Source organism: Sus scrofa, chromosome 2 (assembly GCF_054392235.1).
Source record: "Sus scrofa isolate SSC_HxYL_T2T_F1_AM1 chromosome 2, Sscrofa_HxYL_maternal_Yorkshire_Landrace_v2.0, whole genome shotgun sequence".
NCBI lineage: Eukaryota > Metazoa > Chordata > Mammalia > Artiodactyla > Suidae > Sus > Sus scrofa.
Window position 1 is genome coordinate 71,680,298 of NC_139384.1, and position 25,296 is coordinate 71,705,593.

At 45.5% G+C, this 25,296-nt stretch overlaps 2 protein-coding genes across 8 annotated transcripts in view; one reads left to right on the forward strand and one right to left on the reverse strand.

Moving 5' to 3' along the window:
- Positions 1-2,813, reverse strand: part of CCDC105 (coiled-coil domain containing 105) — a 34,612-nt gene extending 31,799 nt beyond the window's left edge. For 2 of the 7 annotated variants that reach the window (XM_085012586.1, XM_085012585.1), the window contains exons 1-2: positions 2,588-2,728; positions 1,793-1,912 (exon numbers count right to left, since the gene is read on the reverse strand). The gene's annotated coding sequence lies outside the window, so the exon portion shown is untranslated. Of the gene's footprint in view, positions 1-1,792; positions 1,913-2,017; positions 2,146-2,213; positions 2,352-2,587 lie in introns of those variants that run through there. The other 5 variants (XM_085012587.1, XM_085012590.1, XM_085012588.1 and 2 more) reach the window with 5 other exon arrangements.
- SLC1A6 (solute carrier family 1 member 6) lies at positions 2,525-24,090 on the forward strand. Its single transcript, XM_003123429.6, has 10 exons — positions 2,525-2,738; positions 9,393-9,604; positions 10,362-10,499; positions 11,989-12,193; positions 12,968-13,010; positions 13,569-13,912; positions 18,539-18,772; positions 19,863-20,057; positions 22,342-22,476; positions 23,527-24,090. The coding sequence occupies exons 2-10, from the start codon at positions 9,400-9,402 to the stop codon at positions 23,720-23,722; spliced, it is 1,695 nt and encodes a 564-aa protein (XP_003123477.1). The 5' UTR covers positions 2,525-2,738; positions 9,393-9,399; the 3' UTR covers positions 23,723-24,090.
- Positions 24,091-25,296: the final 1,206 nt, after the last annotated feature.

Genomic DNA, 25,296 nt, shown 5'->3' on the forward strand with positions numbered 1-25,296 from the left:
AAGCACCAGAGATTTAACTCACTGAGCAAAGCCAGGGATCAAACCCACATCCTCATGGATACTAGTCAGGTTGGTAACCTGCTGAGCCACAATTCTCCATCATCTTTTTTTCCCTCCATGGTCTTTGTAAAAATTTTTAAAATTTTTTATTAGAGTGTAGTTGATTTCCAGTGTTGTGCCAATTTCTGCTGTGCAGCATAGTGACACAATCATACATATTCACATTCTTTTTCTCATACTATCTTCCATCATGTTCTATCCAAAGAGATTGGATATAGTTTCCTGTGCAATACATTAGGACCTCATTGCTTATCCACTCTCCCTCCATGATCTTTTAAGTCAACAGACACAATTTCTTAGAACAGTTTTAGATTTACAGAAAAATTGAAAAGATAGGACAGAGAGATTCCATTTACCCCCCAAATTTCCCCCATTATTAATATCTTTTGCTGGTACCATACACTTGTTACAATTAATGAGCCAATGTTGATCCATTATTATTAAAGTCCACGCCTTATTCAAATTTCCTCAGTTTTCTCCCAATATACTTTTCTGTTCCAGGAGCCCATGAAGGTTCCTATATTCCACTCTTCATGTTTCCTTAGACTCTTTGTTGTGATAGACTTTTCTTGTTTTTGATGACTTGACAGTTTTAAGGAGTACTGGTTAGGCATGTTGTAGAGCCCCTATTGGAATTTGTGTGCCTTAAAAAACTCTTGGTTAGACTGTGGTTTGAGTTTTGGGGGGCTCCTCCTTAATTTTAAGAGGGTAAAGGGGTTCCAAGACCAATAGTTTGAAAACCATTGATATTTTTTCTTATTATTTTTTGTAAAAGAGCAAAGACCTAGCTTCCCTTCTCAATTTCCAGTATCTAGCACAGCCTGGAGCACAGTGGGCAGATGAACAATAAACATTTGTGTAGTAAACGGCTGCAAGATCTGGAATTTCAGGGGCAGCTCTAGGGTCAGAGAAGGATGCAGAATAATGTGGGCACAGCTGGTGACTGAAACAGAAGGAATGCGAAGGCTTTGGGGAATAGTTGCAGGTATGGCCCAGGAGAATTTGACATCCAGGGCAGGGGTTCAACTTCACCCACACACTGAAATCACTTGAGGAGCATTAAAAACATACTTGAGCCCCTTACCTTGCCATGTTGATGTGACTGGTGTGTGGTGCCACCCAGGCATCAGATTTTTTTTTTTTTTCCTTTTTAGGGCCATACCTGTGGCATATGGAAGTTCCTGGGCTAGGGGTTGAATCGGAGCTGCAGCTGCTGGCCTATGCCAGAGCCACAGCATCTCTGGACCTGAGCCACATCTGCCACTGTGCTGCAGCTTGCAGCAATGCCAGATCCTTAACCCACTGAGTGAGGCCAGAGATTGAACCTGCATCCTAACAGAAACTATCAGGTTCTTAACCCACTGAGCCAACATGGGAACTCCAAGGCATCAGAATTTTTAGTGGCTCTCCTGGTGATTCTAAGGTACAGTTAAGTTTGAGATCCACTTATCAAGAAGGAATTATGTCAGGAAGGAGAGTGGGGGCTATATGTACAAAGAGCTGGAATTGGGGCGGTTGCTCTTTGGCTGTGTTGCTCCTTAACCCTGGTCAAGTTACTGAACTTCTCTGAGAGCCTGTCCTCTCATCTGCGAATGAGAGTGGTGATATCTACTGCACAGGGGTGTGTAGATTAAATATAAGTAAAAGAGCCTGCCTAGACTAGGAAGCTGCCATCAACAATTGCTTGATAACAATAATAATAGCAAACATATATTGGGTTTTTATCACATACCTTGCTCTGTGCTCAGCTCTTAAAATGGCAATTAGCTTTCAGGAGAGGTAGGAGACGTTGGAAGCAACCAAGTCAGTGCCATTTGGGATCAAAAGCAAAATCAACATTCCCCGGTATATCCTAAAGAGAGCAAAGAATAGTATTAATTACAATACTAACAGCAATGATTCGTCTCCCATTTGCACAATGCTTCACGCTGCACGGAGGATTTCCTTGCTCACGCACTTTAATTTTCTCAGTTTTAATTTTCTGTGGGGTCGGCCGAGTCATCTGTTGTTTAAATGAGACCAGGCTCAGAGAGGGAGAGGGGCTGGCCAGAGCTCAAACAGCGGCCAACTGGCCAAAGATGGAATGTGCACCCCAAGGGGGAGAAACCCGGCAGCGGAGCCCAAGCGGTAGCTGCCGTAACTCGGATGCTCACTCCCACGCCTTCTCAGACCTCCTCGGAGGATGGGGGAGGTGGCCCAGCGGTGAACATCTCTCCAGGGATGTTCAGGCCACGGGAGGTCTCAGGAGGCGAGGGCTCGGAGGCGCGGCAGTGAGCTGGGGGCGGGGGCTAGACCTAAGAGAGGCCGCCCACCCCGCCTACCCCTGGATCCCCTCCCTTCCCAAACTGGAGGCGTCCTTTCTCCCGCGCGGCTGCGGAGCCTGCGCTGGGCGCGGGGGAGGCGGGGGGCATCCCGGAGGGGATCCCGTGCCCCCCTTCCAGCTGCCTGGCGCCCCCACACCCACGTGAACGCCGGGCCGGCGCGGATCCCACCCGCTGCACAGCGCTTCGCTGCTCCACGCGGGTACCTCGGCCTTTTGGTCCTGGAGCCGGCGCTGCTCGGTCTCTGGCGGGTCCCCGCAGCCCAGGCCGGCCGCTTCGCTGGGCTCCGGCTCCTGCATCCCGGCGCGGCGCGCAGGCCGAGGCGCGGGCAAGCTGCCCCCGCCGCTCCTGGCGCGGGTGAGTGGGAACACCGTGGCTGCGTGGGGACACCGTGGTTGCGTGGGGACAGGGGCTCTGAGCTTCTGGACAGGCAGGATGAGAGGCTGGCTCGGCCTACACTGGGGTCAGGCTGGCGGGGCGCCCCCTGCGCCCGAGTTCCCATCTCTTGGCTGTTTTTGTCTCAACTGCTCCCTGACCCTTAGAGTCTTAGCCTCCGCTCATCCCTGTAGCCCTGGTGAGTTTCCTTTCGCCTTGGTTCCCTCAGGGTCTCCCTGATCATCTCTCTTCCTTCCCCATCCTGTCTCTCTCTACCCGTGGCCTCTACTCGTGGGCAGGTTTCCATCTCTGCTTGATGCCCGGTCCCTTTGCAGGGCCTGGCTCCCTTCCCTGTAAGGGGGTTCATTTCTCCAACTCCGAAGGGATCAGGTTGTGACTGAGACTTTGGCCACCGCTGCTGTGGGGGTGGGGGCCAAAGTTATGTTTGGGGTGGTGGTGGTTATGGGTGTGTGTGTGTGAGACTGAATTTAGGAGTAGGGTTGCCTTCCCAAAGAGGTGTGTGGGGCTGAATGTTCAAACGAGGGAAGGAATTTGGATGCCTTAAGTCTTATGTCTTGTGTCCCAAGTTTTGTGTGTGTGTGTGTGTGTGTGTGTGTGTGTGGAGGTGTAGGAATGGCATTACTGCAGCTGCCAGTATGGAATTTCATTTCCAAGGTGAGTTGTGCAAGGATGTGAAGGTATGTGTGTATGGAATTGTGTGTCTGAAGAGGAGTGTGGGTTTATGTGTCTGATGGTGTGCATATTTGTGTGTGTAGGAATTGTATGACTGCTGGTGCATGAGTGGAGTTGCATTTCTTTTTTTTTTTTTTAAGTTGAGCTATAGTTGATGTACCATACTATATAAGCTACAGGTGTAAAATATAGGGATTCATAATTTTCAAAGGTTTACTCTATTTATAGTTATTATAAAATATTGGCTATATTCTGTCTATTGCATAATGTATCCTTGTAGCTTCTTTTATACGTAATGGTTTGTAACTCTTAACTCCCTACCCCTAAATTACCCCTCTCTCTTCCCTCTCCCCACTGGTAACCATTAGTTTGTTCTCTATATCTGTGAGTTTGGTTTTTTTTGTTGTTGTTATATTCACTAGTGTTTTTTTTTTTTTTTAGATTACACATAACTGTGATACCATACAGTATTTGTCTTCTCTGTTCAATGACTTTTCACCTATAATAATACCTTGAAATTGCATTTCTGAAGATGTGTGGGGTTGTATGTCAAACAGTTCTGTGTTTGTGAGGCTCTGTGTGTGTGGTTGTGTATATGTCAGTTGTATACAAGAGGTGTGTGAAGTGTGTTCAAGAGTGTGTGTGTGTGTGTGTGTGTGACATATGTGATTTCCTTCTTCTTTTTCCCTCTCTTCGCTCACTTCTCAGGCTAGCAGAGTATTGAGGTAAAGGGTATGGAAAGCATTCTTGTTTGCCACTGTTGTTTGCTTCAGTTTTAGAATGTAGGAGTTCCTTCTTTTTTTTCCTTCAGCTCTGAGGGAAGGGTGGCTGGCACATCTCATCACATCTAAGAGACTGGAGGTTGGGCAACCAGGTGCGAGACCCATCCTTGAACACCTGCAGGTGGTGGGGACACTAGAAGGGCCATTTCCTAATCAGGAAGCCTAAGAAGCAGGGCCAAGTGAAGTCCTAAGGCCAGTAAAAGCTAGAAAAGAGAACCCAGGGTGAGTGGTCCAAGAGAGGCTGAGAACAGGCTAAGTGGAAACCAAGATCCTGAGAAAACTAAAAGAAAACTTGGCAAGTAGTGCAGACAGGATGGAACAAAATTGCTGGGAAGACACTCTCTCTCATTCATGTGTGCGTTTTTCTCTGTCCTCAGTTGCGTGTCCCTTGGATTCCTACTTTTTATTGACTCTGGTTGTCATCTATTTCATGCTCACTAGGTGCTGTTCCAAGGGTCATGTGATTTGGGCTATCAAAGCTACATTGAAAGTGACCCTTTCCTGCAAGGTGGAGTGGGGTTTGAGATAAAGACCTGATGTATGCTTTTCCTCTAGGCTAGGGGTCTGCAAAAGTTTTCGGTAAAGGGCCAGTGAGATTGTATGGAGACCCATAAAATCTCTGTCGGAAAAACCGAACTCAGCCATTGTGGTACAGAAGTAGCCATAGACAATACACAACAAATGAATATGGCTGTGTGCCAATAAAGCTTTATTTACAAAACAAGCAGTGGGCCATATTTGGCCTTTAAACTATGGCTTGTCCATTCCTGTGATATTTCTTTTTTTCTTTTTTTTTTAATGGCTACATCTGTGGCATATGGAGGTTCCCAGGCCAAGGATTGAATCAAAGCCCCAGCTACAAACCCACACCTCTGCAGAGACCCAAGCTGCTGCAGTCAGATTCTTAATCCACTGCACCACATGGAACTCCCCATACTGTGCTATTTCTTGTAAGGAAGAGACAGGAAATAGACAAAACTAGCTCTGCAGTTTTTGTGACTAGTTTGAACCTCAGCTAAATACTGCTTTGGGACCCACAGGCAGCTTTGTGCTACTGTTTGGTGACCAGGAACATACATCCTGGAAGAGAAGGAATAATTACACCTTCCCTGTGTAGTATGTGGTCCCTGGCTGGGATTTTTCATAGCCAGTTGAAAAGCACCATCATGGTATCCTTTGGAACAGGACTGCAAATGGGGTTTGGCCTTGGAAACCAGAGCTTAGACCGGAGGAAGCAGGACCTGGAAAGTGTAGTCAGATGCCACATCCCCGGGGTATGGAGACAGCAGAAGAGGACAAGAGAGATAGTGCTCTCAGAAAAGTAGCTGCTCAGCCAGTGACATTCCCCCTCCACCCCCCAAAAAAAGGTTCAGGGAACTACCTATTGGTGGAACTGAACTCTCTGACAGACTCCCAGCCTGATCTGGATGAATTCAGGCTCTGGGGTTCAGGGTGGGGCTGGAGGGAGGCAAGGAGAGGTATCTGAAACCATGATTCCTCAGAGAGTAGTTGGGGGAGGCCAAATTCTCCTTATATTTGTAGCAATCCCAGGCAACCCAAATATGCACAGTCCAGCACTAGATACAATATTTATTGTCTTCCTTTAGTTTGGAGAGCTTTTCTAGGACTCAGATAATTGAAATTAAGGACTCTTTACAAAGCTCAAACCAGTAAAGCTGGTGCAGCCCTCAGGGACCAGCAAGAGAGGGGAGCCACAGGGAAGGAGCAAAAGGGGAACCTGGGGAGAGCCACACCTGTACTAGAGGATTATCTTTATTGTTTAAATAGAAGTGCATATTGATATATAACATTTTGTAAATTTAAGATGTCCACCATGTTGTTTTGATGTATTTGTATATTGTAATGTGGTTGTCATGGTAACAACCTGGTGCACCTCTATGATGTCAAGGGAGCCAGGAACACTCAATGGAGAAAGGAGAGTCTTTTTAACAAATGGTGTTGGGAAAACTTGGATAAATGTACAGAGTAATGAAGTTGGACACCTATTTTATACCGCTCATAAAAATCAATTCAAAATGGCTACAAGACTTAAACATAAGACCTGACACACATTTCACCCCCTCAAAAAAGGAGTTCCCATGGTGGCTCAGTGGAAACGAATCTGACTAGTATCCATGAGGATGCAAGTTCCATCCCTGGCCTCACTCAGTGGGTCAGGGATCGGGCATTGCCATGAGCTGTGGTGTAGGTCGCAGATGCGGCTCAGATCTGGTATTGCTGTGGCTGTGGTGTAGGCCGGCAGCTGTATCTCCGATTCAACCCCTAGCCTGGGAACTTCCATATGCTGTGGGGGCAGCCCTTAAAAGCAAAAAAAAAAAAAAAAAAGATATGACACCATAAAACTGCTGGAAGTAAATGTAAGGAAGAAGCTGCTCAACATTGGCCCTAGCAATTATTTATTTATTTTTTTGGCTATGACACCAAAACACAAACTACAAAAGCAAAAATCAACAAGGGGGACTACACTGAACTTAAAAGCCTCCGCACACCAAGAGAAACAACAAAATGAAAGGGTGACCTACAGAGTGGGAGAAAAATTTTGCAGACCATATACCAGATAAGGGGTTAATATCCTAAATATATAAAGATCTCATATAACTCAACAATAAAAATTGTAGACAGGAGTTCCTGTAGCAGCTCAGCGGATTAACAACCTGACATTGTGTGAGGTTGCAAGTTCAATCCCTGGCCTCACTCGGTGGGTTAAGTATCAGGTGTTGCCATGTCTGTGGCCGCAGCTATAGCTCTGATTAGACCCCTGGCCTGGGAACTTCTCTATGCACCAGGTGCGGCCTTAAAAAGAAAAAGAAAAAAAACATAAACAATCTGATTAGAAAATGGGCAGAGGAACTAGTCATATTTCCAAGGGAGATGTCCAAATGGCCAACAGCTGTAGAGGATTGATGGGAACTGTGGCCTTAGGTAGAGGATTACCGTCACTGCCAGACAGCGACCTGGCAGGGGGAGCTGAGAGGGAGCTGGGAGAGTGCTTGTCCCCATCTCCTCCCACCTTCCAGTCTCCTGCTGTTTTCCGCTGGCCAGACTGAAAGGGCAAGAGAGCCTGGGTAATGCCATCTCCAGTGGTCAGCCTTTTGCCTGGGAATTAATCTAGAGGGATAACAATATTGCCAGTATGCCTGGAATAGAGGCACTTCAGTGGGTTTTGCTGTGAGATTGGCATAGGCAAACCTGCTTATTGTTCCAAAATAAGAGGTGTCCAGTGCCCATGATACTTTTAGGGACTCATGCTCATATTTTTGCTTCTTTTACTTAACATTTTTAAAAAATTGTTTTAAAAATTTAAAGTATATTTGATTTACAGTGTTAACATTTTTGCTTCCTTTAAAATCAGAATAAAGAATTGAACTTTGCAGCAGAAATTCACACAATGTTGTGAATCAACTACAGTATGATTTAAAAAAATTAAACTTTCAGGTGAAAGAAAATGTTTCAATATATAGTATTGATATATTCATTTAAAAAATTGGGATGAAATTTACACAACAGAAAACTATTTTAAAGCAGCATTGAGTACATTTGCAACATTGTACGACAATCACCTCTATTTAGTTCTCAAATAATATATTCATTTTTATTCCAGTGTAGTTGTAAAAATAATTTTAACATATATATTTCAACGGAGGAAGGGGCCACAAAGGCAAATATTCCTCAGAGTCATGAAAGTCACAATTTCCATGCTTCCCTATACATGTAAGGTGTTTGGTTGGTAAAAGAATAGGCTAGTTTTAATTTTTATATGAATTTTATTTAATGTGTATTAAAATCAGCACTGCAAGTAATGATCTAAAGCTTCCAGTTTATCTTTTAATTAAAAAAACTTTTCTTCTTTTTACTCTTGTACCTGCAGCATATGGAAGTGCCTGGGCTCAGGGTTATATCAGAGCTTCAGCTGAAAGCCTACACCACAGCCACAGCGATGCCAGATCTGAGCCACATTTTTGAACTACACCACAGCTTGCAGCAACTCTAGATCCTTAACCCACTGACCCAGGCCAGAGATTGAACTCAGATCCTCACAGAGACAGCATCGGGTCCTTAAGCTTCTGAGCCACATTGGGAACTTCTAATATTTCCCGTTTAGATGCATTTATTTAGATAAGTAAGTAAATGACATGGATATGGCAGAATGTAAAGAGGAGACATGGAAGTCTGAAGTTTGGGAAACAATTCCTGGCACCCAAAGTGATTCTTAATGTCCCATTTCCCTTCAAAAATTGATCCTGAGGAGCCACTGGGGTCAGTAATTATCTCCATTTCCTTCTCACTGGACTCTCCCCCTCCCTGTTACTTAGTTGGACATTCATGCAGAGCAGCTGCATTTATTGGGCACCTACTGTTTGCCAGGCACCTGCTGATTTTGTGGTTGTGGAAAGCCCATTTTTGGTAGCACTTCAAGGCCAGACATCAGAACTTTTTTTTGTCTTTTTGCCTTTTCTAGCACTGCTCCCATGGCATATGGAGGTTCCCAGGCTAGGGGTCGAATCAGAGCTGTAACTGCTGGCCTACCCCAGAGCCAAAGCAATGTGGGGATCTGAGCCGTGTCTGCGACCTACACCACAGCTATGGCAACCCTGGATCCTCAACCCACTGAGCAAGGCCAGGGATCAAACCCGAAACCTCATGGTTCCTAGTTGGATTCGTTAACCACTGTGCCATGACGGGAACTCCAAGAACTTATTAACTTGAGAAGCTAGGCCCAAAGCGCCTTGTTTAAGGTTCTGCATGAAGTTGGTGTTTAGCAAAGCCTTGTTATTTTGGTTTGGGAGCTGGGTCAGCTGCAAAAAAATTGTCTGTGATGGTCTCATGAAGTAAGAAGGGCCCTGGAGTCAGAATGGCAGAAATGTTCATTATATTGTGGTCTGCTTCTCGGTCTCTCATCAGCCATGCCTGGCAGTGATTCTGGAGATGATGCTTTTCTGCCAGGACATGACCCTTGAACACCTGGCAGTGTTCTCAGCTGGCCCAGCGCAGGCACTTCCCAGCAGACCTGAGATCCCTCTCCCCCTGCTGTCTGAACTCTCTATGAGTTCCTCACCAGCTTCTTCCACCCTTCCCTCTCTACCCACATCCGCCTTCTGCCCAGTCCATCAGCAAGCCCGGGCCCTTCTGTCCCCCACAGATAGACGATGAGCAGCCACGGCAACAGCCTGTTTCTGCGGGAGAGCGGTCAGCGGCTCGGCCGGGTGGGCTGGCTGCAGCGGCTGCAGGAAAGCCTGCAGCAGAGAGCGCTGCGCACGCGCTTGCGCCTGCAGACCATGACACGCGAGCACGTGCTGCGCTTCCTGCGCCGGAATGCCTTCATCCTGCTGACAGTCAGTGCTGTGGTCATTGGTGAGTGGTCTGGGAGGGGCGGGCTCTGCCCCCGGAGGGAGACGACTTGAGGGAAATTCCTTGCACGCACATTTCTTCCCTCTACTTATTCTCACCCGCAGTCATGCACACGTCCACCATTCCCTCTCCCCAGGACACACACAATCATAGTTGTATGTGCAGTGTTTCATGCATTTGCATGTGTACATACACGCGTTAAGTATACACTAGATAAAAGCACATGTTCTGCATATGAACATACACAAACATGAATATTTTTATGCATGCCCCAAACTTACAGGTGCAAATACATAAACTCACATACACACTCGCACACATATATTAGAACTTAGCGCGTTCACACACGCGCATGCATTCCTCTGCACACACATTGGCACACGAACTTAAATATACGTATACCCCCATGCTTGAAAACAGTAACATACACATACAAGTCATACCTATAGATACATGTAGAGAAAACATGTGCGTCATGTGTATGGGCCCTTCTATACAGGCACAGATACATGTGCACAAATGAGCATACATTGCCACATATGTGTACCTGAATATGTGCAGACATTTACATACAAATTTACACACATATCAACACAGTAACACATAAAATCATATATTCCATAATGTACATGCAAACTCATACTCATGGCATATTTCTTTCTTTCACTCCCATCCATGCATACCCTTCTTGGGATGGGTGGCTCCTGCTTGGGGCTCAGTGACCAAATTCATATCTCTGGATCCCTCATTTTGGTCCTAGGGGTCAGCCTGGCCTTTGCCCTGCGCCCATACCAGCTCAGCTACCGCCAGATCAAGTACTTTTCTTTTCCTGGAGAGCTTCTCATGAGGATGCTGCAGATGCTGGTGCTGCCACTCATTGTCTCCAGTCTGGTCACAGGTGAGAGAGCCCAGGCCAGTGGCCTCCAAGACCCAACAGAGTCCAGGCTCAAACCTGGAGCCAAGGCTGTTCCAAGCAGGACCTTATATATGGAGCATGCCCCTAGTTCTGAGTCCTTGGCCAAAGCCCTGATCCCAATCAGACCTGGGATCCAGAGCCCAGGTGGAGCTACAATACTTATCTCAGTAACTTTCCTGTCCTTTTCCTTGGTGGTAATATACCTACCAGGAGCTTAGTATCATCCAGGGATAAAAGGAAGGCTGATGTTGGGCAGCCAGGGAAGGTAGCTGGAATATGGTGTGGGTTGTCATGGGGTGGGATGTGGATGAAGATTTGAGTTGGAGGTGACAGGATGGTGGTTGGAGGGTGGGATAGAAATATGAATGGCCTATACAGGGGTTGGCAAACTTTTTCTCTGAAGGGCCAGGTAGATAACATTTTCACCTTCAGAGACCATGTGGCTTCTGTTGAAATTCCTCAGTGCTTCTGTTGAGGTGCAAAAGCAGCAACAGATTAACATGTAAACAAATGGGCATGGTTGTGTTTTCAATAAAACCGTATTAACAAAAAACAGGCAGCAGGCCAGATTTGGCCTATGGGCAGTCAGTTGCCAATCTCCAGTTTTGGGGTTTGGGAGAAAGATGAAGGCAGGGAAGAATGATTTCTTAGGTTGGGTTTCCCTAGAAGCAGAGTCTGAGATGGGGGTATTTATACAAGTGATTTATTGAGGAATAGCTCTCAAGGTAAACCTATGAGAACTGAGGTGAGCAGGATGGGGTGGGGAAAGAAGCTAAGCAGAAATGTGGGTTCAGGAGAAGGCTGGCCTCTCAGCTGATCTCATGTGGAGCTATGGAGCATGTGCAACACTGCAGAGTTGTTCACCATGACTCTGCCTCCATCTAAGTCAAAGGAGCTGGTCTTTTGAATTCTTATACCAATCAGTCTTTGGCTGTAGGTCTCCCATGGGACCTTTGTGAGTGAGTGATCTCCTGTTCTGCTGTGGGCAACTCTCAAGAGAAGGGGGCAGCATGAGGTGTTAGCAGCCAACATGCCCAGCAGTGGAAGGATAAGTGTATCAGCTTGGTAAAGGGTGTCTGGATAGGGCACCAAAAGCATCTACTACAAATAGTGTATAGTTGGAGGGAGGTGTGATATTGGGGTGGATAGCAGTATGAAGAGAGGAATGCATATGAAGTTATGGTGCAAAATAAGAGTAAATAGAGGATGGAGATGGGGTTGAAAATGTTGTCTTGGAGCAGAGAGGTCTTTAGTGAAATAGTGTGTGGGATAAAGGATGGAGTGGAAGGTGTATTTGGAACATAGGCTGGAAGTTGGAGGATGGTGATGTGGGTGGAAGAATGGAAGGATCGGGATGGGGTATAGGAGAAAGGATGCTTGGTGGAAAGATTGTGGTTGTGTGGGGACCATGGAGCAAATGGATGGGAGGGTGTGGATGGGGCTGCTCGGGGTTGCACCACCTGTCCTCCAGGTATGGCGTCCCTGGATAACAAGGCAACAGGGAGGATGGGGATGCGGGCAGCTGTGTACTACATGGTGACCACAGTCATCGCAGTCTTCATCGGCATCCTCATGGTCACCATCATCCATCCTGGGAAGGGCTCCAAGGAGGGGCTGCACCGAGAGGGCCGGATCGAGACCATCCCCACAGCTGATGCCTTCATGGACCTGGTCAGGTGACGTCCTTTCTAATTTTGATGGGAATTCCAGCCCTTCTTGTAACAGCCTATACTCAAGGGGAGACAAAGCAGACAGGCTGACCCAGCTTGGAAGTGCAACAGCAGGTTTATTGGTACTCGTTTTCTATCCTGGAGCCTTACATGAATTCTCTGAGAACAGCTTTCTCCTAGGATATGATCTCTTGACCCTGATGCTAGGGGGGCTCTAGCTGCAGCATCTTGAGATGGGCTCAGAACAGATGGTGTTTGTCTGGTGTTCCCAAGGTCCATTGAAAGGCGAATGATTCTCTTAGAGCAGCAAGATTTTTGCCTGCTGGAATCAAGGCTGGCCATAGTTCTACCCTGGTGACTGACTTGGCGAGAACCCAGTGTTGGAAGTGTTCAAGAGGTGTGTGTGTGTGTGTGTGTGTGTTTGTTTTAAGACATCACTGGCATGAATGTGTGAGTTGAAGTCCCTGAGGTGGCATAGGCTCCTATCAAAGGACTCAGAACGACCTGAATTTGATGTCCATCTGAACCCCTTAGCAGCTGTGTGGCTTTGGGTAACTTACATAAATTCCTTGTGCTTTGGTGTCTTTGTGTGTAAAGTGGAACATCACTTCTAGGGTTATTGTGGTGTTTAAGTAAGATCATATAAGTAAGGCACTTAGCTCAGGTTCAAATGTTGGCTGCCATTATTATTATTGCTGTTGCTGTTATTATATTATTGTTATCACTCTAGATTCTCTTTCCAGGTCTAACCACCTTCATTCATCTGATGTTTTTCTGCAGAAATATGTTTCCACCCAACCTTGTGGAGGCCTGCTTCAAACAGGTCAGAGGGAAGTATACAGTCTAACCAAGGAGGTCTGGAGGGTGGGGAGAGCTTGCTGCTGAGAGAATGGTCCAGAAGTGAGGGATGGGAAGAAGGACCTGACAGAACATTGCACATGGCCTTTTGGAAGAGTCTGAAAGAAAGAATGTGCTTCCAAGGAATTCCCTGGTGACCTAGCAGTTAAGGATCCAGCATTGTCACTGTTATGGCTTTGGGTTACTGCTGTGGCACAGATTCGGTCCCTGGCCTGGGAACTTTTGCATGCTGCAAGCATGGCCAAAACAAAAATGCTTCCTGTTAGGGTGGTGATCAAGGGAAAGTTAGAGAGAATAACTTAGGGCAAAGCTGCCTGGGGATGGTAATGGAGGAGGAACCAAAGATCATAGATGGCTGAGGAGATGGGCCCCCAGGTCTGTCTGAGCATTGCCCAGGGAGCTTGTGAAAAACTCATAATCTATATTCATTCTCCCAGGCATTGGTCATTTACTCCCTCATTTATCTATTAATTCACTCAATGTACTATGCATTGGCCTGTGGCCCAATATCTCCCTATTTCAGTTTAAGACGCAGTACAGCACAAGGTTGGTAACCAGGACCATTGTGAGGACAGATAATGGATCTGAGCCGGGCACCTCCATGCCTCCTTCATCCTCCTTGGAGAATGGAACCAGCCTCCTGGAAAACGTCACACGGGCCTTGGGCACCCTGCACGAGGTGCTGAGCTTTGAGGAGACTGTGCCTGTGCCTGGCTCGGCTAATGGCATCAATGCTCTGGGCCTTGTGGTCTTCTCGGTGGCCTTTGGGCTGGTCATCGGTGGCATGAAACACAAGGGCCGAGTCCTGCGGGACTTCTTCGACAGCCTCAATGAGGCTATTATGAGGCTGGTGGGCATCATTATCTGGTGAGTGCTGGGCTGTGATGGGGTGGAGGGTGGTGATGATGGTGCTCAGGAAGGATGTGGCAGGACTGGGAAGTCAGGCTGTGGGGCAGCTGCTGAGGCGGTTGTTGGGACCATGTGGTCAAGGTCATTTATATATGTATTGGTTAATCACTCATTCACTCACTCATTCATTCATACCTTTGTGCAATGATTTATTCACTCACTCCCTTGTTCATCCATTTATTCACACTCATTTATTCATTTATACTCACACTTCTGCTATGTGTATTATTCATTCATTCCCTCATTCATCTATTCATCCACTTATTCTTCTATGGATTGGCCAAATTATCCAGTCACTCATTTATGTATTTATCCTCACTATTTTTAAAATTTAGTTTAATTGGGACTAATAGATGCAAACTATTGCATTTGGAGTGGATAAGCAGTGAGATCCTGCTGTATAGCACAGGGAACTCTATCTAGTCACTTGTGATGGAACATGATGGAGGATAATGTGAGAAAAAAGTGTTTATATATATGTGTGTGACTGGGTCACTTTGCTGTACAGTAGAAAATTGACAGACCACTGTAAACCAACTATAATGGAAAAAATAAAAATCATTAATAAAAATAATTTTATTTCTAAAAAATTTTATGGCTGCACCCATGGCATGCTGAAGTTCCTGGGCCAGGGACTGAATCAAGCCATAGCTGTGACCTGTGCTGCAGCTGAGGCAACACCAGATCTTTTAACCAACTGCACCAGGCTGGGGATTGGACTTGCTGTGTGGGAAGTCCTTGTCCCCATTCTTCCATGCATTGGTTCACTTATTTTCTCATTTATTTATTCATTTTTCTGTGCATTAGTTAATCCACTCATATGTTCATTCACTTGTAGATTCATTCATAAACTCATTCATGCATTAATTAACCCATTGATTGATTGATTTAGTCACTAAGTCACTTATTCATTCAGACTCATTCTTTTTTCATTTTTAAACATTTTATTAAAGTTGATTTACAATGTGATAATTTCTGCCATACAACTGAGTGTTTCAGTTATACATATACACACATCCATTCTTTTTCAGATCCTTTCACCATATAGATTATCACAGAATATTGGGTAGAGTTCACTTTGCTATACAGCAGGTCCCTGTTGGCCAGTCATTCCATGTACCACAGTGTACATATGCCAATCCCAAACCCCCAGTCCGTCCCTGCCCCCACACCTCTGGTAACCATAAATTTGTTGTCAAAGTCAGACTCATTCTTTGACCAGCTTGTTCATCTGTGCATTTGTTATTCTCTCATTCACTCAGTCAGGTATTCTCTGCCTTCATTTATCCATTTGCTTAACACACGTATTCATTCACTTATCCATTATTCATGTCTCATTTGCTCATTTTCTCACTCACTTATCCACTTTCTAATTATTCCTTAATTGATGCAGTCATTCATTCTTTCTTTAAATTCCTTCACTCATTCATCGGACTGAGTCCCAGTCTGACTTTATTTTTTAACTCTGAAATAAAGAGATACATTGAATTCAAGAAGCTCAAAAAGTCTTGGAGGAGACAGACATATATTAGATAAATATAATACAAGGTGAAAAGTTCTAGAGTCAAGAGACATTAAAGAAAAGTACAGGGAAAGTGGAAAAGTGGGAAGATAGTGAGGGATATACAGTGAATTCTGCCTGGGAAGGTGAGGAGGAAGTCATGGAGAAGTCCACCTCTTAGCTGGGTCTTGAAGGGTGAGTAGGAATCCAACAGGACAGGAAGAGCAGAGGGAATAGAACATGAAAAGCTGGAAAGAACCTTCATTGTTTGGAAGAGTCCAAGAAGGTGGGGCATACATTGGGAATGGTGATGGAAGTTGTTAACAAGGCTGTTTGGTCCCCAGTGGGGGAAGACTTTGTACATCATCTCAAATAATTTGAACGTTGTGTAGGGGGCAAGAGGCTAAGCTGAGAGCTTGGAAAAGCAGCTGAGGGAATTGGAAAGGAAAACTTAGCAAGTATAAGCAAGAAGATTGAAAGGGGAGTATTGGAAGCTCAACTGAATTGGGAACCATGAATTTATTATTGTGGTGTCATTGGCATGCTTGGGAAATATTCATATATGCCAGGTAGCTGAGTATAGGAGGAAATAAGTCATGCACAATTGATCCAGAGTTGAGGAATTTTGCAGAGGAAGAGAAGGAAGGATGGAGGTGTTGGGAGTTGGGAAAGGAGTTTTCCAGAGTATTCACAGAGGCAGGTATAGAATTGGAGGCAACTCAGCAACCACCCATTAGGGGTAACAATGAGCCCAGCTTGGGGAACACAGATGTGGCTGAGGAATCCTCTGTATTGTCATTCCCAAACCTTAGCGTGGGTCTCATAATTTCTTACCTAAGTTACTGCACCAGCTTCCCAAATGGTCCCCACCTCCTCCAATACATCCCATGACAATGACCAAGCATATCCTTCAAGTTCTAAAGACAGAGAAATAAAGTAAGCCTGGTGATGGGTGAATTATGGCACCACTGGCAGAAACTCACAAAACTAAGCAATGGGCTGGTTTTGGGGAAAACAGGTGAGACCCCGATGAATTTGCTTCTTCTGTCTTCTCTGCTATCCTTTTCACTCACTGCTGCAGCCACACTAGTCTCTCTGCTCCTCCAATACTCCTAACTCACATTCATCTCAAGGTTCTTGCACTGTGCCAGCAATGCTTCCTTCTCAGGTTTGTGTGGTTCCTTTTTACCTTTCAGGCTTCAGCTTAAATGTCACCTCTTAAGAGAAGCCCTCCCTGCCCATTCATTCTTAAGCAGCCCCCACAGTGACCCTCTTTTGCAGTTATCACTTTTTTAAAAAAATTATTTTTATTAAAGTATAGTTGATTTACAATATTGTGCCTGTTTCTGCTGTACAGCAAAGTGATCCAATCACGTGTGTGTGTACACACACACACACACTCACACACATATGTATACATGCCTTTCTTATGTTATCTTCCATCATGGTCTATCCCAAGATATTGGATATAGTTCCCTATGCTGGACCTCATTGCTTATCCATTCTAAATGTAACAGTTTGCATCTACTAACCCCAAATTCTCCATCCGCCCTACTCTCTCCCACCTCCTTGGCAACCATGGTCTGTTCTCTATGTCTCAAGTCTGTTTCTGTTTTGTTGATAGGTTCACTGTGCCATATTTTAGATTCCACATATAAAGTGATATCATATGTTGTTTGTCTCTCTCTTTCTTTCTCTCTCCCTTTTCTTTTCTTCCTTCCTTCCTTTCTCCCTCCCTTTCCTTTTTTCTTTCTTCCTTCCTTTCTCCTTTCCTTTCCTTTCCTTTCTTTCTTTTTCTTTCTTTCTTTCCTTTCTTTCTTTCTTTCTTTCTTTCTTTCTTTCTTTCTTTCTTTCTTTCTTTCTTTCTTTCTTTCTTTCTTTCTTTCTTTCTTCCTTTCTTCTTCCTTCCTTTCTTTCTTTCTTTCTTTCTTTCTTTCTTTCTTTCTTTCCTTCCTTCCTTCCTTCCTTCCTTCCTTCCTTCCTTCCTCCCTCCCTCCCTCCCTCCCTCCCTTCCTTCCTTCCCTCCTTCCTTCTTTCTTTCCTTCTTTCCTTCTTTGTCTTTTAGTGCCGTACCAGCGGCATATGGAGATTCCCATGCTAGGGGTTGAATTAGAGCTGTAGCTGCTGGCCTACACCACAGCCCCAGCAAGGCGGGATCCAAGCTGCATCTGTGACCTATATACACCACAGCTCACAGCAATGCTGGATCCTTAACCCACTGAGCAAGGCCAGGAATAGAACCTGCAGCCTCATGGATGCTAGTCAGATTTGTTTCTGCTGAGCCATGATGGGAACTCCTATCTTTCTCTTTCTGACTTACTTCCCTTAGTATGAGAATCTCTAGTTCCATCCTTGTTGCTGCAAATAGCATGATTTCATTCTTTTTTGTGACTGAGTAGTATTCCATTCTATATATGTATCACATCTTGAAGTTTTAAATTATGTATTTCCCTGCATATTGTCCATTTCCACCGATTAGAATGTAAATGCCATGAGGTATAAGGACCATGTGACTGGAACATAGTAGGTGCTCAATGGATATCTGTTGACTAAATGAATACATAGGCAATTTAATAAGACAGGTTGTTGGAGATGTGTGTGGGAAATCCAAGTGAAACTGCTCAGGACTGGTGAATGAGTGATAATATGCATGCATAGGAAAGAGAATAGGGGCATACAAGGTTACAAATTTAGAGCGAAGAGTTGGGGGTGGTGAATAAGGGAAGTTAGAAGGCTAGAGATAGGGCATGTCTGGGAAGTGTCTAGGGAAGGAGTCCTGAAGATAGCAATTATTTGGGGGGACTTGAATGGGGGAGTGGGTGAAGGAGAGACCTTATAACAGTGCATGTCTTGGAGTGTGTAGGATCTTTTCAGCTCTCTGAGGACGAGCTGTAGATAAGCAGGAAGAGAAGGTAGAATATCTTTATGGGACCCAGCGCTGGTTGTACTAGGTGAGGAAGGTTGGAGTGAAGTGGGTTCTATATGGTGGGTGTTACCTGGCTCCAGGGTCTATATGGGCAAAGCCTTGGGGATGCTCATTCCAGGTTATGAGGGAGGCCTGACAAGTGTCTGGCTTGGCCCAGGTATGCACCTGTGGGCATCCTGTTCCTGATTGCTGGCAAGATCCTAGAGATGGAAGACATGGCTGTCCTGGGGGGTCAGCTGGGCATGTACACCCTGACCGTCATCGTGGGTTTGTTCCTTCATGCCTGCGGCATCCTGCCCCTCATCTACTTCCTCATCACCCATCGAAATCCTTTCCCCTTCATTGGGGGCATCCTGCAGGCCCTAATCACTGCCATGGGCACATCTTCCAGGTATGTCCTCGTCCCCCATCACTGATACCCTTCTTAGATTCACTCTTTGTCTTTCACAGGTTCTCCTAGGAGTCCCACCCTCCTTGTCACTACAGAGCCTCATTTAGATTGTATAGTAATATCAGGGGTTCTTGAAGGTCTCCAGGTGGCACAATACCTGGGCACTGATCTTCGTCCAGGGCTGGGTCTCCTGACCCTTTTCTCTCCTTTTCTGTTTCTCTGTTTAATATGGAGGGAGCACCAGCTGTGAATTTTGAGGTTAGGACAAATGTTCCAATATACCTCATGATCTCAGTCATTTTCAAGCTCAGAGGGTCTCATCTTCCCTGGAGATGGTCTCTGGGAGCTCTCGTGGGCTTCCTTCTTTTTTGTGTGGTTTCAGGGTGTTAATAGAGAGCTCCTCTTTCCCCCACTATCCAAATTCAAAACAATTTTAGAGATATCACTAGAGCCAACCAGATGGAAGAAAAATATAATTTTTTATTGCTTATAATACTGAATGGAGGATGTGCCTTTTGATCTGTGGCCAAGTAAGACTGGTGCCCTTGCACCCCACAATTAAACTCATCTGCCTATCACAGGCATGGACACCCAAAGATTATCTTTGTGGGGCCAGGCTTCTTACTGCATGATATAAAGCTGACCAGATAGAACACATGTTTAATGGACCAGCTGATCCCAGGTGGGGAGAGAGACCAAGAAAGTTAGGGTAGCTGAAGTCACTCCCAATGTAAACATGGGGAATGGGGAATAGGAGTCTTCCGTAATATCCCTTTCTGAGCTCTGAGGGGTGGGGGCTTGGAAGACCCTAATCTCCTTTCTGGGAGTGGATAGTTAGAGTGGAACTGGTGGCATGAACTAGTGTCTAGTAAGTACCTTAAACCTTCGGCCTGAGGGACCTCGTTGCTGTGTACTTCCCATGTGATGAAGAGTCCCTCTCCCTATGCATATTATCAGCCTCTAAAATGTTAAACACCTGCCATCTTCCCATTGCTCTAGCTCCTGCCTTGCCTCTCCAGTGTTCTTAAGGGATGCCTCCCTTTGCCCATTGCCACCCCCTATTCTCAGCCCTTGGGGGTCTCTCCCACAGCTCTGCGACACTGCCAATCACCTTCCGCTGTCTGGAGGAGGGCCTGGGTGTGGACCGCCGCATCACCAGGTTCGTGCTGCCCGTGGGGGCCACTGTCAACATGGACGGCACCGCCCTCTATGAGGCCCTGGCTGCCATCTTCATTGCCCAAGTCAACAACTATGAGCTTAACCTGGGCCAGATCACAACTATCAGGTGAGCTGGCTTTGACTGAGACCCGCCAGCACATGAGACCTAAGAAGTCATTAGCTTGGCTGAGGGTGGGATGGGGAAGGAGCCACAGCTGGAGGTAAAAGGAGCCTTTGGAGGTTGGAGGGAGGATGTGGGATGAGCCCAGTCACCACGCTGGATCAGGTTGAAGGTGAGACTTTACAACCGGAGGCTGATGTTCCGGTCAGTTCTCTTGCATGCCATTGCGGGAGATTCCTTTGTCCATTATTTTCCAAAGTAGGGCTGGTGCATCCTAATAACCTGGGGTTTTTGTTATAAATTTGGATTCCTGAGCCCCATCACTCAGAAGTTCCAATTTAGTCATTATAAAAATAACAACAAATATCCTCCTCTCCTTCAGGTCTTTGCTCCAATATCACCTTTTCAGGGCTACATTCCCTGTATATCTTATTTAAAATTGCATGTATATAGACTTAGGCTGAACCATTTCCTCATAGAAACATATGCCTTAGTATATATTTCACTTATTCATGTAAGATATATATAAACTTACTTGCCTCCCCTAATAGAATGTAAGCTCCATTTAAATAGGGATTTTTTAATAGGAATTTCTGTTAGGTGTCTAGCACATAGTAAATGCTCAATAAATATGAGCTGAAAGAACAAATTTGTTGAGGGCTCTGTAAACAGCCTTGTACAAAGTGCCTTTGTATTCTTTAGTTTGATCCTCCTAACAGCCCCTGAGGTAGATAGAATTATCATTATTGTTTCAGAGAGGAAGAAATGGAAATTAAGACTGGTTAATTTACTTGTTCAAGATTGCACAGGAGGAAGAGGTGGATTCTTAAACCAGTCTTGTTAACTGCAGAGGACATGGTGGGAAGAGGGGTGGGAGGAAGGAACATGCATTTGAAGAGCTGGGCTGGGGAAGTATGGGTACATGTGGACAATGGTTTGAGATTCTCTTGCCTATGTGAAGAGTCTGAGTCAACAGACCTTACCTTCTTCTGCCCCATAATCAGCAACCTTAGGATGCCTTCATGTGAGCATGACATACTTGGTTCTTTATTCCCCATCTCCCTTGAAATAGGTATCATAAGTATTGGATATTGAGGAGTAGTCTCTTGTTCAATCAGCAAATATTTATTTTAATTGATTTGTGGTAGTAGTACTGATTCAGTCTCAGGATCTGGGAATATGGCATGCCTGTAGTTTTGTAAATCACGCCTGGGTCTCTTTGAAAATCAGATGGCACAGCTGACTCAGTGTCTTGGGAAGGTGTCATTGAGCATTTTCCTCATGGCTTGAGCTCCTGGTAGTACAGACTCTGCATGGACTCCCAAAAAAGGCTGGTTAGGATATACTGGACACCATTCTCCAAGGCTCTGCTGTTGTGGGGGAATTTTTTTGGAGGAAGAAGATGGACTCAGTGTGATGCCTCTGTTGATAGAAGCCCAGGGACCATTTTCTTGGATTATGTTGCCATTTCCTTAGAAAAAGCAAACTTGAAAAGATTTGCAGTCATTTTGTAGCTGTGGGTCTGCCTTTGTTTGTTCCTTCTTTGTCCAAACATTTTTTTGGTGTGTCTACATATCAGGCACTATGCTTGGTACTTGGAGGACTAAAGATGTGACAGGCGTGAACCTTGCTTGGAAGGAGTTGCCAGTCTATTAGAGGAGACCATGAATGAACTGAACATTCCTATGTGGTCTTCTAAGTGCTGTGTTGGGGAAGGCAGGTGCTATAGGAAGGAGCACCTGGCCTGGCCTTGAATGAAGGTAGTGAGCGAAGACTTCTTGGACAGGCACCATCCGAACTGAATGTGGGAGGAGGAATAGGAGATGGCCAGGTGGAAAGGAAGGAAGTGGGTCAAGGGAATCATGACATTTGAGAGCAGTGGTTCTCAAAGTGGACCAATAGTAGCATCATCTGGGAACCTTCTGGAAAATGTAAATTCTTAGACCCTACTGCAGTCCTACTGAATCAGAAATTCACACATTGATTCTTCTGCCCTCTTCCAGCCCCCAGAGGCATCTAGATAAATCCCTACTCTTGAATTTGCAGTATGATTTGTTTGAATCTACAAATGTCTATCACTGGGGGGACAGCCAACCAAATCTCAGCAAAGGATGAGGAACCTCTCTGCATTGGCACTTGATGAAAGTCACTTTGGATTTGCTTTTTATTTGGGGAAATTAGATTTAAGATTCCTTGGGAAATTGACCCCTTCCCTTCTCTTGTGTCCCTCTGACACTGCCTCACTTCTGCCTTCCCTTCTTTTGCCTCCCTGTGTTGTCTCCATGTGCAGTATCACGGCTACAGCAGCCAGTGTTGGGGCTGCTGGCATCCCCCAGGCAGGTCTGGTCACCATGGTCATTGTGCTCACCTCGGTTGGCCTGCCCACTGAAGACATCACACTTATTATAGCTGTGGACTGGTTCCTGTAAGTGTTCTTCAGACTCTGGTACTATCTCCTCAAACCCCCTGTAGGACTCCCAACACATGGGCCCTCATTTCAGTAAGGACATAGTTTTAGAATTTGGAGAATACTTCAAGCCATGGCCTGTGGATCCCAAATTCCATGGAGTTAACCTGGGAAGCAGGGCAGGGAGGAGATAAACGATGGGGGCTTTTCCCATCGTCCAGAAAAATCCTGCTGTACCCATTTTATGTAAAAGTCATAAAAAAGTGACCCATGGATGTAGAGCTGGCTTGCACATGCTTTAAAAAAATTCTCAACTTTTAAAAACAGGAGGTTTACGTATAAAAATCTGGATTTTCATCCCTATCGGGGAGCTGTCAGCTGGATCTGAGTCCATTTATTTATTAAATTTTTTTTTTTTGCTTTTTAGTGCCACATCCATGGCATATGGAGGTTCCCAGGCTACGGGTCTAATTGGAGCTACAGCTGTCAGCCTATACCACAGCCACAGCAACACTGGATCCTTTACCCACTGAGAGAGGTCAGAGATCGAACCCACAACCTCATGGTTACTAGTCGGATTTGTTTCCACTGTGTCACAATGGGAACTCAAAATTTATTTTATTTTATTTGGGCCAGGACGTTACCAGGAATCGAACCTGCAACCTCATGGTTCCTAGTCGGATTCATTTCCCCTGAGCCACAACGGGAACTCCTGGTTATGAGTCCATTAGATGGTCTCCAGTCTGGCCTTATTTACTCACAGTGGTTACCTTTCTCATCCTGTATGCTATTTAGCTCATGACCCCTAAGTTTCTATATAAGACATTTACATTTTTTTTAATAAAAAAAGAAACGCATTGCTAAGAAAAATGTGAGCATATCAGAGCTTGGTCCAACCTGTGTTTGTTAGGAGGAGGAACCTGTTTGAAGTTATGTAGTTGTGGATTGGACTGGAATATGAGCTCCAACTGCCAGGCACAAGGAGCTCCTTGGGTGCTGCACCCTCTTTGCTGTGGAGCTGTTCAAACCCTGATTAATGGTGGCTTCTCTCTCCCTTCCTCTTCCTAGTGACCGACTTCGCACGATGACCAATGTGCTGGGGGACTCTATTGGAGCAGCGGTCATTGAGCATTTGTCTCAGCGGGAGCTGGAGCTTCAGGAAGCTGAACTCACCCTCCCCAGCCTGGGGAAGCCCTACAAGTCGCTCATGGCACAAGAGAAGGGGGCGTCCAGGGGACGGGGAGGCAATGAAAGTGCCATGTGAGAGCTTCCAGCTCTGCCACCCAGGGAGGAGGAACAGGGGCTAGGGAGGGGTTTCTGGGAAAGACCTATTGCCTGAGTGTGCCCTGAACACACATATTCCTTCTAGCGTGTTTGGGGGGAACTCAGATAAAGGAGCAGGAATGAAAGATGTCTAAGGTCTGTGTTTCTCTCTGAGCACCTGCTGAGTACTTATGGGAAGGCAGGGAGCAAGGCAGGGGAGGAAATGTTTTCTCTGGGATTAAGGGTAAGGGAAGCATCAGGTTCAACAAAATGAGGGGTCAGTGCATGTTCCTCCTTTCTCAAGGAGTGATAGAACTGGAAAAGGTAAAGGAAAACCAGTATTTCTCATAATAAAGCAATATCAATGGCCTCTGTGTCAGGGGTCCCTAAGACCACCTTCAGATTCCAGGAATTGCTAGGACTTACAGAACTCAAAAAATCTGTCATGCTCATGTGTATGTTTTATTGCAGTGAAAGGACCCAGATTAAAATCAGTAAAAGCAAAAGGTGCATAGGGCAGGGGCCTGGAGAGACCAAGAAGGAGCTTCCAGTTGTCCTGTCCCAGTGGAATTGCATGGATAGCACTTAATTCTTCCAGCAACACATGTAAAGTACTGCCAACCATAGAAGCCCACCTGAGCCTTGGTGTCCAGAGTTTTTATTGGGGTCTGCCAGGTAGGCATGGAGTGCCCACTGACTTTTACTACTCATTATTGAGTCTCCCCAGAGGTTAAATGAATACAGCATTGCCCAAGGCCTCAAACGAACAAAAGCAAGTATTTACCATCAACTACACTGTCCACATAGACTACCCTGGCATAGCTTGGCCCCAGATATATATATTCTGCCTATATATATATATATAGGCAGAATATTCTAGGGGTTTGAAGGTCATCTTTCAGGGGCAAGTCCTTTCTTGGGGATGTGCAGGCTTTGAGCACCCCTTATCCTCTGAGTTAACCCTTTACTTCATATACCTCATGATTGGGAATAGAGGAAGCAGCTCCCATGGGGATGAATAGTTGGGACTTGTAGCCCCTATCTCTTGACTCCTGAGACCAAGTGGCCTGGAGGGCCCCATGTTGGCCTCAGGGGGGGCTCTGTGTCTCCTTACTACACAAGAGTGGATGTTGGACTTTTAGCACGATTTTCTTGCAGCTTCATGAACCAGGTGAGACATTGCATGAGCCCTTGCTAAGGGTCTGGGGAAAACACAAGTTAGGTGCACAGAGAGTAACATAACTCTGGTTCCCATGAGTATAACTTAACTTCATGACTCTTTTGTTTAGGAAACATGACATTAGTTTTTTTCTAAATCAAATTAAGCTTCCCCGACCACCTACTTCTCCCAAAGGAGTGGGGAGGGAAGTGAAAGCATAAAGGAGTTTTGGGATTCCCCCCTCCACATTATTTGGGATCCCAAGAGAACTCTTGAGCTTGAGCAATTGAGAGAAGTTGAGACAAGAGCTCTAAAAATCTTTATGTCTATTTGCAATCACCACAGAGACAATTATGGTCAGATATTGGAAATAGTCCATGCAAAGACAAAAGGCTCCTCCATTTATAAAACATCCT